The 12,237-nt window shown below is 42.4% G+C and overlaps 1 protein-coding gene across 1 annotated transcript; it reads left to right on the top strand.

Annotated features, from left to right (window-relative positions):
* Positions 1-357: 357 nt before the first annotated feature.
* LOC123723720 (zinc finger protein 883-like) lies at positions 358-10,830 on the top strand. Its single transcript, XM_014202437.2, has 3 exons — positions 358-848; positions 8,997-9,177; positions 9,528-10,830. The coding sequence occupies exons 1-3, from the start codon at positions 837-839 to the stop codon at positions 10,790-10,792; spliced, it is 1,458 nt and encodes a 485-aa protein (XP_014057912.1). The 5' UTR covers positions 358-836; the 3' UTR covers positions 10,793-10,830.
* Positions 10,831-12,237: the final 1,407 nt, after the last annotated feature.

Below are 12,237 nucleotides of genomic sequence, written 5' to 3' on the forward strand. Positions count from 1 at the left end.
ATAATGTAAATAACAGTGGATAGATGTGGTGGTGGCAGCTGCAGAGAAGTACTTGGGTGTACAATATTTTACTGCAGAGTTACAAGGTGTTTTGAACGATAATATCCCGTCCTTTCAGGCTGCTGGCCTGGTGTAGAATCAGAGGGACAAAGTAGTGGAATAATGAGGTTTTAAGGAGTGTAGGGTTGGTTGGTTGGGCAATTTTTGTCACGAAGTGTAAATAATTAGTACTACAGAATAGTACTACAAAATGCTAAGCTGATGAACAGACAAATCAGTAGGTGGCGGCATGCACCAATAATAATTGTATGTAAACCGCCATAATACCGAAGAAGAAGACCGTTTCCTTGCTTTTCAACAGCCCTTCTCGCAGGAAGTATGAATGCCCTACCACGGTTGCATTGCTGTAAAAGTCCCCCGCAGACGTCGGATTGAACATCAGATTTTACTGGTCCGCTGCACGGATAGCGCTGCTGTAATCAGTCTGGTATTTTATAGGCTTCCCTTACTGGGCCTTAGAGAATTACAACTATCTGTACTGTCGAAGAGGACGTTGTTCCAACAGACTCTGGTAGAAGTAGACGATAACAGACAACATGATTCTTGGTGAATAGGGCGTTAAACGTTTTTACTTTAATAGATCAGGTAAAATCTAGATGAGATTAGCCTACATCAGACATTTATTTGTCGCCACTGAAGTTTTAATATTGAAAAGGACGTCTGATTGCTCTGCTGTTTAGTTTTTTAATTTGAACGCTGTAACAAAGAAAGTGGCTGTAATGTAGGCTAGCTACAGATTTACTGTCACATTTTTATTTGAAGAAAGAATAGCTTCCATGATGGATCGGGTAAGTTTGATTTACTTTTATTAACAGTATGCCTACTGTAGTGTATAACATGTCTAGGCCTAGTTATCATCTTTGATCTTCCATATCCATTCGTTCCAATAAACACCAGGGTTGTTTTGTCCTTCAGCAAAGTAGCCTACTAGCCTAAAGCACACAGATTGAAACAAGGCAATGAGCAGGTTACGTCAGAACCATGGAGAAATAATGAGGCTAAAGCTACACCTTCCTGTACCGGTGCGTGGGTAATGTCACCGGGAAGCCAAGGCAGAAAAAACAGCCATATTACAACCTATGTGTTGTGATAATTGTGTTTGCTCTATAACATGTTAGTTCATATGACTTGACACAGCCGAGACAAGAAGGTGGCAGAATAAATTCAACAACTACCTTTGTTCAATCATAAAACCGGTGAAATCCACAAAACATTTTGCATGTAACAAACAGTTACATGACCAACAACATGGTCAAGCCAGTTAATGTTTGCGACATTTTCGAACTACTAAATAACTATTGATTTAGTTACCCCAAGTCGCAAAGAAAACAGGGGCTGCCTCCACTACCTCAGGTGCACATTTCCGTCCATTAAGAACCAATGATGTGTTACCTTTTTGTAGCATTTCTGATACTAATTTATTTTCAGCTTCATCTCATCTATCAAACCCGGTCAGCAACTCTGTTGCTTGGCTACAATACAGCTGCTATTAGCTAACGTTAGCTTGCTTGTCCATAGTCCAGCAGCTAACCTATGTAGCTAGCTAACGAGCAAGCAATGGAAGGTTGATAGCTGTAATTGATAATGAAAGATTTTTTACACAAATAACTTACAAGAACTGCTGACAACAATAGCTAGTTCATGTCTAAATGGCAGTCCTCCATTTTCCCACAAACCATGGTTAGCTAGTTACATCAGTTAAAAACAAAATTGTCACGCTGCTACCTTACAATGCATGCAATGGACTTATGCAACTTGTGGTAATTATTCTAATCAAAGGAGAGACTTACAGATTTCTACAAAACCATCAAACTATTAATAATTACTGCAGTAATGGAGCGTTAACGGTCACCCAATGGTGTAGAGCTAAAAGACCAAATAAGCAGTGTTGGGTTACAACTTTTTGTAGTCCTCCTGAGTCCTCAAATAACAGATTTGTGAAATTATACAAGGGTACAGACAGCAAGATTTACATGGCGGCAAATGTCTGTCTCTAGTAGAGGTCGACCGATTAATCGGAATGGCCGATTAATTGGGGCCGATTTTCAAGTTTTCATAACAATCGGAAATCTGTATTTTTGGACGGCGATTTGGCCATATTTTTTTATTATTGTTATTATTATTTATTTATTTATTTAGACCTTTATTTAACTAGGCAAGTCAGTTAAGAACACATTCTTATTTTCAATGACGGCCTAGGAACGGTGGGTTAACTGCCTTGTTCAGGGGCAGAACGACAGATTTTTACCTTGTCAGCTCGGGGATTCAATCTTGCAACCTTACGGTTAACTAGTCCAACGCTCTAACCACCTGCTTTACATTGCACTCCACGAGGAGCCTGCCTGTTACACGAATGCAGTAAGAAGGTAAGTTGCTAGCTAGCATTAAACTTATCTTATAAAAAACAATCAATCAATCATAATCACTAGTTAACTACACATGGTTGATGATATTACTATTTTATCTAGCCTGTCCTGCGTTGCATATAATCGCTTAGGTACACGTTGCTCCAACCATAAACATCAATGCCTTTCTTAAAATCAATACACAAGTATATATTTTTAAACCTGCATATTTAGTTATTATTGCCTGCTAACTTGAATTTCTTTTAACTAGGGAAAATGTGTCCCTTCTCTTGCAAACAGAGTCACGGTATATGCAGCAGTTTGGGCCGCCTAGCTCGTTGCGAACTGTGAAGACTATTTCTTCCTAACAAAGACAGCCGACTTCGCCAAATGGGGGATGATTTAACAAAAGCGCATTTGCGAAAAAAGCACAATCGTTGCACGACTGTACCTAACCATAAACATCAATGCCTTTCTTAAAATCAATACACAGAAGTATATATTTTTAAACCTGCATATTTAGCTAAAAGAAATCCAGGTTAGCAGGCAATATTAACCAGGTGAAATTGTGTCATTTTGCGTTCATTGCACGCAGAGTCGGGGTATATGCAACAGTTTGGGCCGCCTGGCTCGTTGCGAACTAATTTGCCAGAATTTTACGTAATTATGACGTAACATTGAAGGTTGTGCAATGTAACAGGAATATTTAGACTTAGGGATGCCACCCGTTAGATAAAATACGTAACGGTTCCGTATTTCACTGACAGGAAAAACGTTTTGTTTTCGAGATGATAGTTTCCGGATTCGACCGTATTAATGACCTAAGGCTCGTGTTTCTGTGTGTTATTATGTTATAATTAAGTCTATGATTTGATAGAGCAGTCTGACTGAGCGATGGTAGGCACCAGCAGGCTCGTAAGCATTCATTCATACAGCATTTTCGTGCATTTTGCCAGCAGCCCTTCACAATGCATTGCGCTGTTTATGACTTCAAGCCTGTCAACTCCCAAGATCAGGCTGGTGTAACCGATGTGAAATGGCTAGCTAGTTAGTGGGTGCGCGCTAATAGCGTTTCAAATGTCACACGCTCTGAGACTTGGAGTAGTTGTTCCCCTTCCTCTACATGGGTAACGCTGCTTCGAGGGTGGCTGTTGTCGATGTGTTCCTGGTTTGAGCCCAGGTAGGAGCGAGGAGAGGGACGGAAGCTATACTGTTACACTGGCAATACTAAAGTGCCTATAAGAACATCCAATAGTCAAAGGTATATGAAATACAAATCGTATAGAGAGAAATAGTCCTATAATAACTACAACCTAAAACTTCTTACCTGGGAATATTGAAGACTCATGATAAAAGTAACCACCAGCTTTCATATGTTCTCATGTTCTGAGCAAGGAACTTAAACGTTAGCTTTTTTTACATGGCACATAGTGCACTTTTACTTTCTTCTCCAACACTTTGTTTTTGCATTATTTAAACCAAATTTAACATGTTTCATTATTTATTTGAGGCTAAATTGATTTTATTGATGTATTATATTAAGTTAAAATAAGTGTTCATTCAGTATTGTTGTAATTTTCATTATTACAAATAAATAAATAAATAAAACAAATCGGCTGATTAATCGGTATCGGCTTTTTTGGTCCTCCAATAATCGGTATCGGCGTTGAAAAATCATAATCGGTCGACCTCTAGTCTCTAGGTCATGTACTGCTTGTTTATACAACATTGGACACTTAGATCCTTCCCTCAACAGATGAAATCCAGTGTCCATTTGTGATGTGGGAGAGAGAAACTGGAGGGAGAGTTTCCCTGGCAGACAGACCAGCATTTCACACAGACACTAATCATGCAGTGGAATGTAGACTTTAGGTCTTATCATCAAGGCATTGTAAAAAAAAACTGCCAGCATTAAGCACCAGAGGCTCCTCTCAGGCCAACAGACAGTGTGAAAGTACTAACTGAAGAATATTCTATAAAAGGTCATTTGAATAACAATGTTGTAATTTCTACCACAAACGCTAGCTACGCCATAGTCCAAGCTATGGTAAGAGCTAGCCATATTTCACTGTCAGACAGGACACAACTCAAACTGTAGCTGAGAAAACAAATCAAATCAGATTTTATTGGTCGCATGCACATACTTAGCAGATCTTATTGCAGGTGTAGCGAAATGCTTGTGTTCCTAGTTCCAACAGTGCAGTAATATCTAACTATTCACAACAATAACGTTACACAAATCTAAAAGTTAAAGAATGGAATTCAGAAATATGTTAATATTAGTCCAGAGTATAAATACAGTGCATTCATAAGTATGTGGACCACCCTTCAAATGATCAGATTTGGCTATTTCAGCCACACGTGTTGCTGACAGGTGTATACAATTGAGCACACAGCCATGCAATCTCCATAGACAAACATTGGCAGTAGAGTGGCCTTACTGAAGAGCTCAGTGACGTTCAATGTGGCGCCATCATAGGATGCCACCTTTCCAACAAATCAGTTTGTCAAATTTCTGCCCTGCTAGAGCTTCCCTGGTCAACTGTAAGTGCTGTTACTGTGAAGTAGAAACATCGAGGATTAACAATGGCTCAATCGAGAAGTGGTACGCCACACAATATCTCCGAGTGGGACCGCCAAGTACTAAAGCGCGTAGCGAGTAAAAATTGTCCGTCCTTGGTTGCAACCCTCCCTACCGAGTTTCAAACTGCCTCTGGACGCAAAGTCAGCACAATAACTGTTCAACAGGAGTTTCATGAAATGGGTTTCAATAGCTGAGCAGCTGCACTCAAGCTGAAGATCACCATGCGCAATGCCAAACGTCAGCTGGAGTGGTGTAAGGCTCGCCGCTGACGGACAAATCTGGGTTTGGCAGGGGGGAGAACGCTACCTGCCGCAATGCATATTGCCAACTGTGAAGTTTGGTGGAAGAGGAATAATTGGCAGGAACCAAGTATTATTTATGACACTAAGACAAGATGAACATTTTCAAGGCTGCTCTTCACATGATAAAATGTCCCATCACAGGATGTAGAGACATTATGGACAGTATGGATATACTAAATATTCTACCTTTAGGATAGAATTGTGTGTGTGTGTGTGTGTGTGTGTGTGTGTGTGTGTGTGTATATATATACAGCAATAGTTGAATAGGATGGACTTGACTAGAATATAGTATATACATATGAAGTGGTTAAAACATTATGTACACATTATTAAAGTGACAGTGTTCCATTTCTGTCTATAGGGCAGCAGCCTCTAAGGTACATGGTAGCGCAACCGGGTGGTAGTCAGCTAGTGACAAGTTCAGGGCAGGGTACTGGGTGGAGGCCAGCTAGTGACAAGTTCAGGGCAGGGTACTGGGTGGAGGCCAGCTAGTGACAAGTTCAGGGCAGGGTACTGGGTGGAGGCCAGCTAGTGACAAGTTCAGGGCAGGGTACTGGGTGGAGGCCAGCTAGTGACAAGTTCAGGGCAGGGTACTGGGTGGAGGCCAGCTAGTGACAAGTTCAGGGCAGGGTACTGGGTGGAGGCCAGCTAGTGACAAGTTCAGGGCAGGGTACTGGGTGGAGGCCAGCTAGTGACAAGTTCAGGGCAGGGTACTGGGTGGAGGCCAGCTAGTGATGGCTATATAACAGTCTGATGGCCTTGAGATAAAAGCTGTACTGACCTCGCCTTCTGGATGATAGCGGGGTGAACAGGCCGTGGCTCGAGTGGTTGATGAACTTGATCTTTTTGGCCTTCCTGTGACATTGGGTGCTGTTTTTGTCTTGGAGGGCAGGCATTGTGATGCGTTGGGCAGACCGCACCACCCTCTGGAGAGCCCTGAAGTTGTGAACGGTGCAGCTGCCGTACCAGGCGGTGATTCAGCCCGACAGGATGCTCTTAATGGTGGATCTGTAAAAGTTTGTGAGGATCTTAGGGGCCAAGCTGAATTTCTTCAGCCTCCTGAGGTTGAAGAGGCGCTGTTCAGCCTTCTTCACCACACTGTCTGTGTGGGTGGACCATTTCAGATTGTCAGTGATGTGTACACAAAGGAACTTGACCGGCCCAGTCAATGTGGATGGGCAAAGAGGACCAGATTGGAGTTGTGATCTGATTTGCAAAGGTAGGACAGAGGAGGGCAAATACACATGTAAACAGCACATTGTCCACTGCATTGTGCAAATGCATGCTGGGTAGCATCAGAAACTCACCAGTTTGGACATTCAGAATAGATTCTAGTATGCTCCTTCTCCTGTCTTGACATTTTTTATCCAAATCTGTGCTGGTCAACAGTGCCAAATTAACAACTCTGCCATTAGACAGCCTTGATTGTATTCACAGCTCTGATCTGGATGGTGGACAAGCCCATGTGTTGGATATTTGTCAACGGCCATTCCAGTGGTGTGGTGCTTTGGGTAGAGAGGGGACTAATGCTCCCCAAACTCTGACTATATAAATATATAGGATGCATAACTCTGCAACGCTTTAGGCTAGAAACAAGCTGTAAAAGGCACCAGAAAGACGTGGCTCTATTGTACATGGGGATAACTGTATAAATTGACATTAATTTAATTTACGGTGGAAGGTAAAACCAAATAATTAATGAATTTGGCTCCAAATACTACATCATAATGAGCAGCAGTAGTTCATGTTTTAGTTTTTCATCTGATTATTTTGACAAATCACGATTTTGCAGGTGTTGGCGTCCTCCTCGTTCCATCATCTCTTAAGCTCTCCTCCTAACACGTATGAACCCAGAACTAAATCGTGTGGCTGACCAATTACGTGAGACATTAGTTCTTAACTCGGGTATTTGATCCCCTGCTGATTTTGTATGTTTGCCCACTGACAAAGAAATGATCAGTCTATAATTTTAATGGTAGGTTTATTTGAACAGTGAGAGACAGAATAACAACAACAAAAATCCAGAAAAACGCATGTCAAAAATGTTATAAAATTATTTGCATTTTAATGAGGGAAATAAGTATCTGACCCCTCTGCAAAACATGACTTAGTACTTGGTGGCAAAACCCTTGTTGGCAATCACAAAGGTCAGACGTTTCTTGTAGTTGGCCACCAGGTTTGCACACATCTCAGGAGGGATTTTGTCCCACTCCTCTTTGCAGATCTTTTCCAAGTCATTAAGGTTTCGAGGCTGACGTTTGGCAACTCGAACCTTCAGCTCCCTCCACAGATTTTCTATAGGATTAAGGTCTGGAGACTGGCTAGGCCACTCCAGGACCTTAATGTGCTTCTTCTTGAGCCACTCCTTTGTTGCCTTGGCTGTGTGTTTTGGGTCATTGTCATGCTGGAATACCCATCCACGACCCTTTTTCAATGCCCTGGCTGAGGGAAGGAGGTTCTCACCCAAGATTTGATGGTACATGGCCCCGTCCATCGTCCCTTTGATGCGGTGAAGTTGTCCTGTCCCCTTAGCAGAAAAACACCCCCAAAGCATAATGTTTCCACCACCATGTTTGACGGCGGGGATGGTATTCTTGGGGTGATAGGCAGCATTCCTCCTCCTCCAAACACGTTGAGTTGATGTCAAAGAGCTCCATTTTGGTCTCATCTGACCACAACACTTTCACCCAGTTGTTCTCTGAGTCATTCAATGTCCATTGGCAAACTTCAGACGGGCATGTATATGTGCTTTCTTGAGCAGGGGGACCTTGCGGGCGCTGCAGGATTTCAGTCCTTCACGGCATAGTGTGTTACCAATTGTTTTCTTGGTGACTATGGTCCCAGCTGCCTTGAGATCATTGACAAGATCCTCCCATGTAGTTCTGGGCTCATTCCTCACCGTTCTCATGATCATTGCAACTCCACGAGGTGAGATCTTGTATGGAGCCCCAGGCCGAGGGATATTGACAGTTCTTTTGTGTTTCTTCCATTTGCGAACAATCGCACCAACTGTTGTCACCTTCTCACCAAGCTGCTTGGCGATGGTCTTGTAGCCCATTCCAGCCTTGTGTAGGTCTACAATCTTGTCCCTGACATTCTTGGAGAGCTCTTTGGTCTTGGCCATGGTGGAGAGTTTGGAATCTGATTGATTGATTGCTTTTGTATACAGGTAACAAACTGAGATTAGGAGCACTTCCTTTAAGAGTGTGCTCCTAATCTCAGTTTGTTACCTGTATAAAAGACACCTGGGAGCCAGACATCTTTCTGATTGAGAGGGGGTCAAATACTTATTTCCCTCATTAAAATGCAAATACATTTATAACATTTTTGACATGTGTTTTTCTGGATTTTTGTTGTTGTTATTCTGTTTCTCACTGTTCAAATAAACCTACCATTAAAATGATAGACTGATAATTTCTTTGTCAGTGGGCAAACGTACAAAATCAGCAGGGGATCAAATACGTTTTTCCGTCATTGTAAGACAGGAGGCATTACAAGTGTTATCAGTTTTGACATTTGTAAAAAATATACCACTTCCATATGAAAAATTTGCCAGAGTGATTGATAATGTGTAAAGTAGTGAACGATTGCACACTTCAGGAGAATGGAGGTATTATAAGGATGCACCAATCTGAGATTTAGACTAAAGTAATCAAATGTTTGGTGTAATGATATTCTAAGTACAATACTTCCTGTGGTCACCAGGACAGAGCTATCCCATCCCCCTCCACTCTGCTGGAGTCCCCTGGTCACAACTCTCCTGGTAGCACCTTACTGCTGGGTCTGAAGAGGGTGTCTGTGAGGCTGGTCGACTGCAGGAAAACACCAGGGCAGAGTGGAACTGTGAGAGAAGGACACGAGGAGGAGGGAGATTTGATTTCATCAAGTAAGAACAATGGGGTGTGTGGATGAGACTACAATATGCTTCTGCAATTGTTGATCCAGTTTCATGAATGGAGGGGGGTATACTGAATAAACTGTCCAATGAGTGTATATTGATGATAAGGACAGCAGGTAGTCTAGTAGTTAAAAGCGTTGGGCAACTAATCGAAAAGTTGCTTGTTCGAATCTCTGAGCCGAATAAGTTAAAAATCTGTCTGTGCCCTTGAGAAAGGTACAAAACCCAAATTGCTCCTGTAAGTCGCTCTAGAGAAGAGCGTCTGCTAAATAACAAAAATAAAGTGTTTATGGACCCATATTTCCAAAACCTAGTTATTCAGTGTCTTTGTTTCACAGGTGCCACCCCTAACCATCATTCTCCCAGTGGGAGGAGCTTATCATCTGGGGAGCCTCAACATGTTACTGACGTGACAGAGAAGAGTCTCTCCAGATCAGAACATCTCAAGAAACACCAGCAGATATGTAGAGGGAAGAAACCTCACCACTGCTGCTCTGACTGTGGGAAGAGTTTCACTAGCCTGAGTGGCTTCATTAATCACCAGCGGATTCACACCCGAGAGAAACCGTACTGCTGCTCTCAGTGTGGGAAGAGTTTCACCTGTGCAGGAGGTCTTAAAGTACACCAAAGAATCCATACTGGAGAGAAGCCTTACAGATGCTCAGAATGTGGGAAGTGTTTTACTGCTTCTAACGCCTTCAAATATCATCTGCGAATTCATACAGGGGAGCGGCCTTACCCCTGCCTTGATTGTGGAAAGAGCTTCAACCAGTCATGCAACCTGACTACACACAAGCTAACACACACTGGAGTGAAGCCTTATAGCTGTGATCAGTGTGGAAAGAGCTTCAATCAGGCAGTCCACCTGACCACACACAAGCTAGCACACACTGGAGTGAAGCCTTATAGCTGTGATCAGTGTGGAAAGTGCTTTGCTGTATCTTCCACCCTGAATCGACACCAAGTAACACACACGAGAGAGAAGCCTTATAGCTGTGATAAGTGTGGGAAGAGCTTTGCTGTAGTTTCCTCCCTGATTAGACACCAGGCAATACACACTGGAGAGAGAACTTATGTCTGTCTATGTGGGAAGAGCTTTGCTCTAGCTTCCACTCTGATTACACACCAGCGAACACACACAGGAGAGAAGCCCTATAGCTGTGATCAGTGTGGAAAGTGCTTTGCTGTATCAGAAAAACTAACTATACACCAGCGAACACACACAGGAGAAAAGCCTTATAGCTGTGATCAGTGTGGGAAGAGCTTCAGTCAATCAGTACACCTGAATACACACCAGCGAACACACACTGGAGAGAATCCTTATAGCTGTGATCAGTGTGGGAAGAGCTTCAGTCAGTCAGTACACCTGATTTCACACCAGCGAACACACACAGGAGAGAAACCTTACAGCTGTGATCAGTGTGGGAAGAGTTTCAGTCAATCAGGGAGCCTAAATTCACACAAGCGAACACACACTGGAGAGAAACCCTATGTCTGTTTTTGTGGGAAGAGCTTTGCTCATTTAGGGCCAATGAAAAAACACCAGAAAGCAAAAATGTGCCGTATTTCATCTTCTGAAACGGCACCAGTTCCAGATCCCTAAATAAAGGATCAATAGAAAACATCTATTGAACAGTCATATCCATCTCCCATTCTTGCTCTGCTTTCTTAACAATATCAACAAGGCAGGTCCTACAGGCCCTAGTTTTGTCGCACCTTGACTACTGTTCAGTCGTGTGGTGAGGTGCCACAAAAAAGGACTTATGAAAATTGCAATTGGCTCAGAACAGGACAGCACGGCTGGCCCTTGGATGTACACAGAGAGATAATATTAATAATATGCATGTCAATGTCTCCTGGCTCAAAGTGGAGGAGAGATTGACTTCATCACTACTTTTATTTATTTGAACTACTGGCACACAGCTCGGACACCGACGCATACCCTACAAGACATGCCACAGGAGGTCTCTTCACAGTCCGCAAGTCCAGAACAGACCATGGGAAGCGCACAGTACTACATAGAGCCATGACTACATGGAACTCTATTCCACATCAAATAACTGATGCAAGCAGTAAAGTTAGATTTAAAAAGCAGATTAAAAAACACCTTATGGAACAGCGGGGACTGTGAAGCAACACGAACATAGGCACAGACACATGCACACACGATAACATACACACATACATATGGATTTAGTACTGTAGATATGTGGTAGTGGTGGAGTAGGGGCCTGATGACACACAGTGTGTTGTGAAATCTGTTAATATATTGTAATGTTTTTAAAATTGTATAAACTGCCTTAATTTTGCTGGACCCCAGGAAGAGTAGCTGCTGCCTTGGCAAGAGCTAATGTGGATCCATAGTAAATACAAATACTTGGGGTGACAATGTCTCATAGATTTGTTGTAAGGTCTATGTCCCTAGAGTTTAAAATGTGTTCTATCATTGCAGCAATGGTAGCTTTCTGTGTTTTATCACTATTTCTATTCATCCCTCCATCCCATTCAGTTTTCCCATAGAGGTTTTACCCTATGACAACGTCAGCATACAGTACATCAGGTTATTACTCATGTTTACCCTTTAATCATATATCATTGGAAATATTAGATTCATAGCTATCCACCAGACACATCTTCAGAATGTTTAGATTGACAGAACTTTGATCTTCGACCTCTAGAATACAGACTTACCTGTATACACTGAGTGCACAAAATATTAAGAACACCTTCCTAATATTGAGTTGCACCCCCCCACATTTCCCTGAGAACAGCCTTAATTTCTTGGGGCATGGACTCTACAAAGTGTCAAGTGTTCCAAAGGGATGCTGGCCCATGTTGACTCAATGCTTCCCACACTTTTGTCAAGTTGGCTGGATGTCGTGTTAGGGTTCAGTTCTTGAGACAAACTGGAGCTCCTGGCACCTACTACCATACTCCTTAGAAGAGGAAGAGGAGAACCATCCTCAGTGATTTTTCAGTGGGGAAAAAACATTTTAAGTTATCCTTTTTAGATAAAACTATACTAAATATAATCATGTCACCAAGTAA

Source organism: Salmo salar, chromosome ssa06, assembly GCF_905237065.1.
Source record: "Salmo salar chromosome ssa06, Ssal_v3.1, whole genome shotgun sequence".
Classification (NCBI taxonomy): Eukaryota; Metazoa; Chordata; class Actinopteri; order Salmoniformes; family Salmonidae; genus Salmo; species Salmo salar.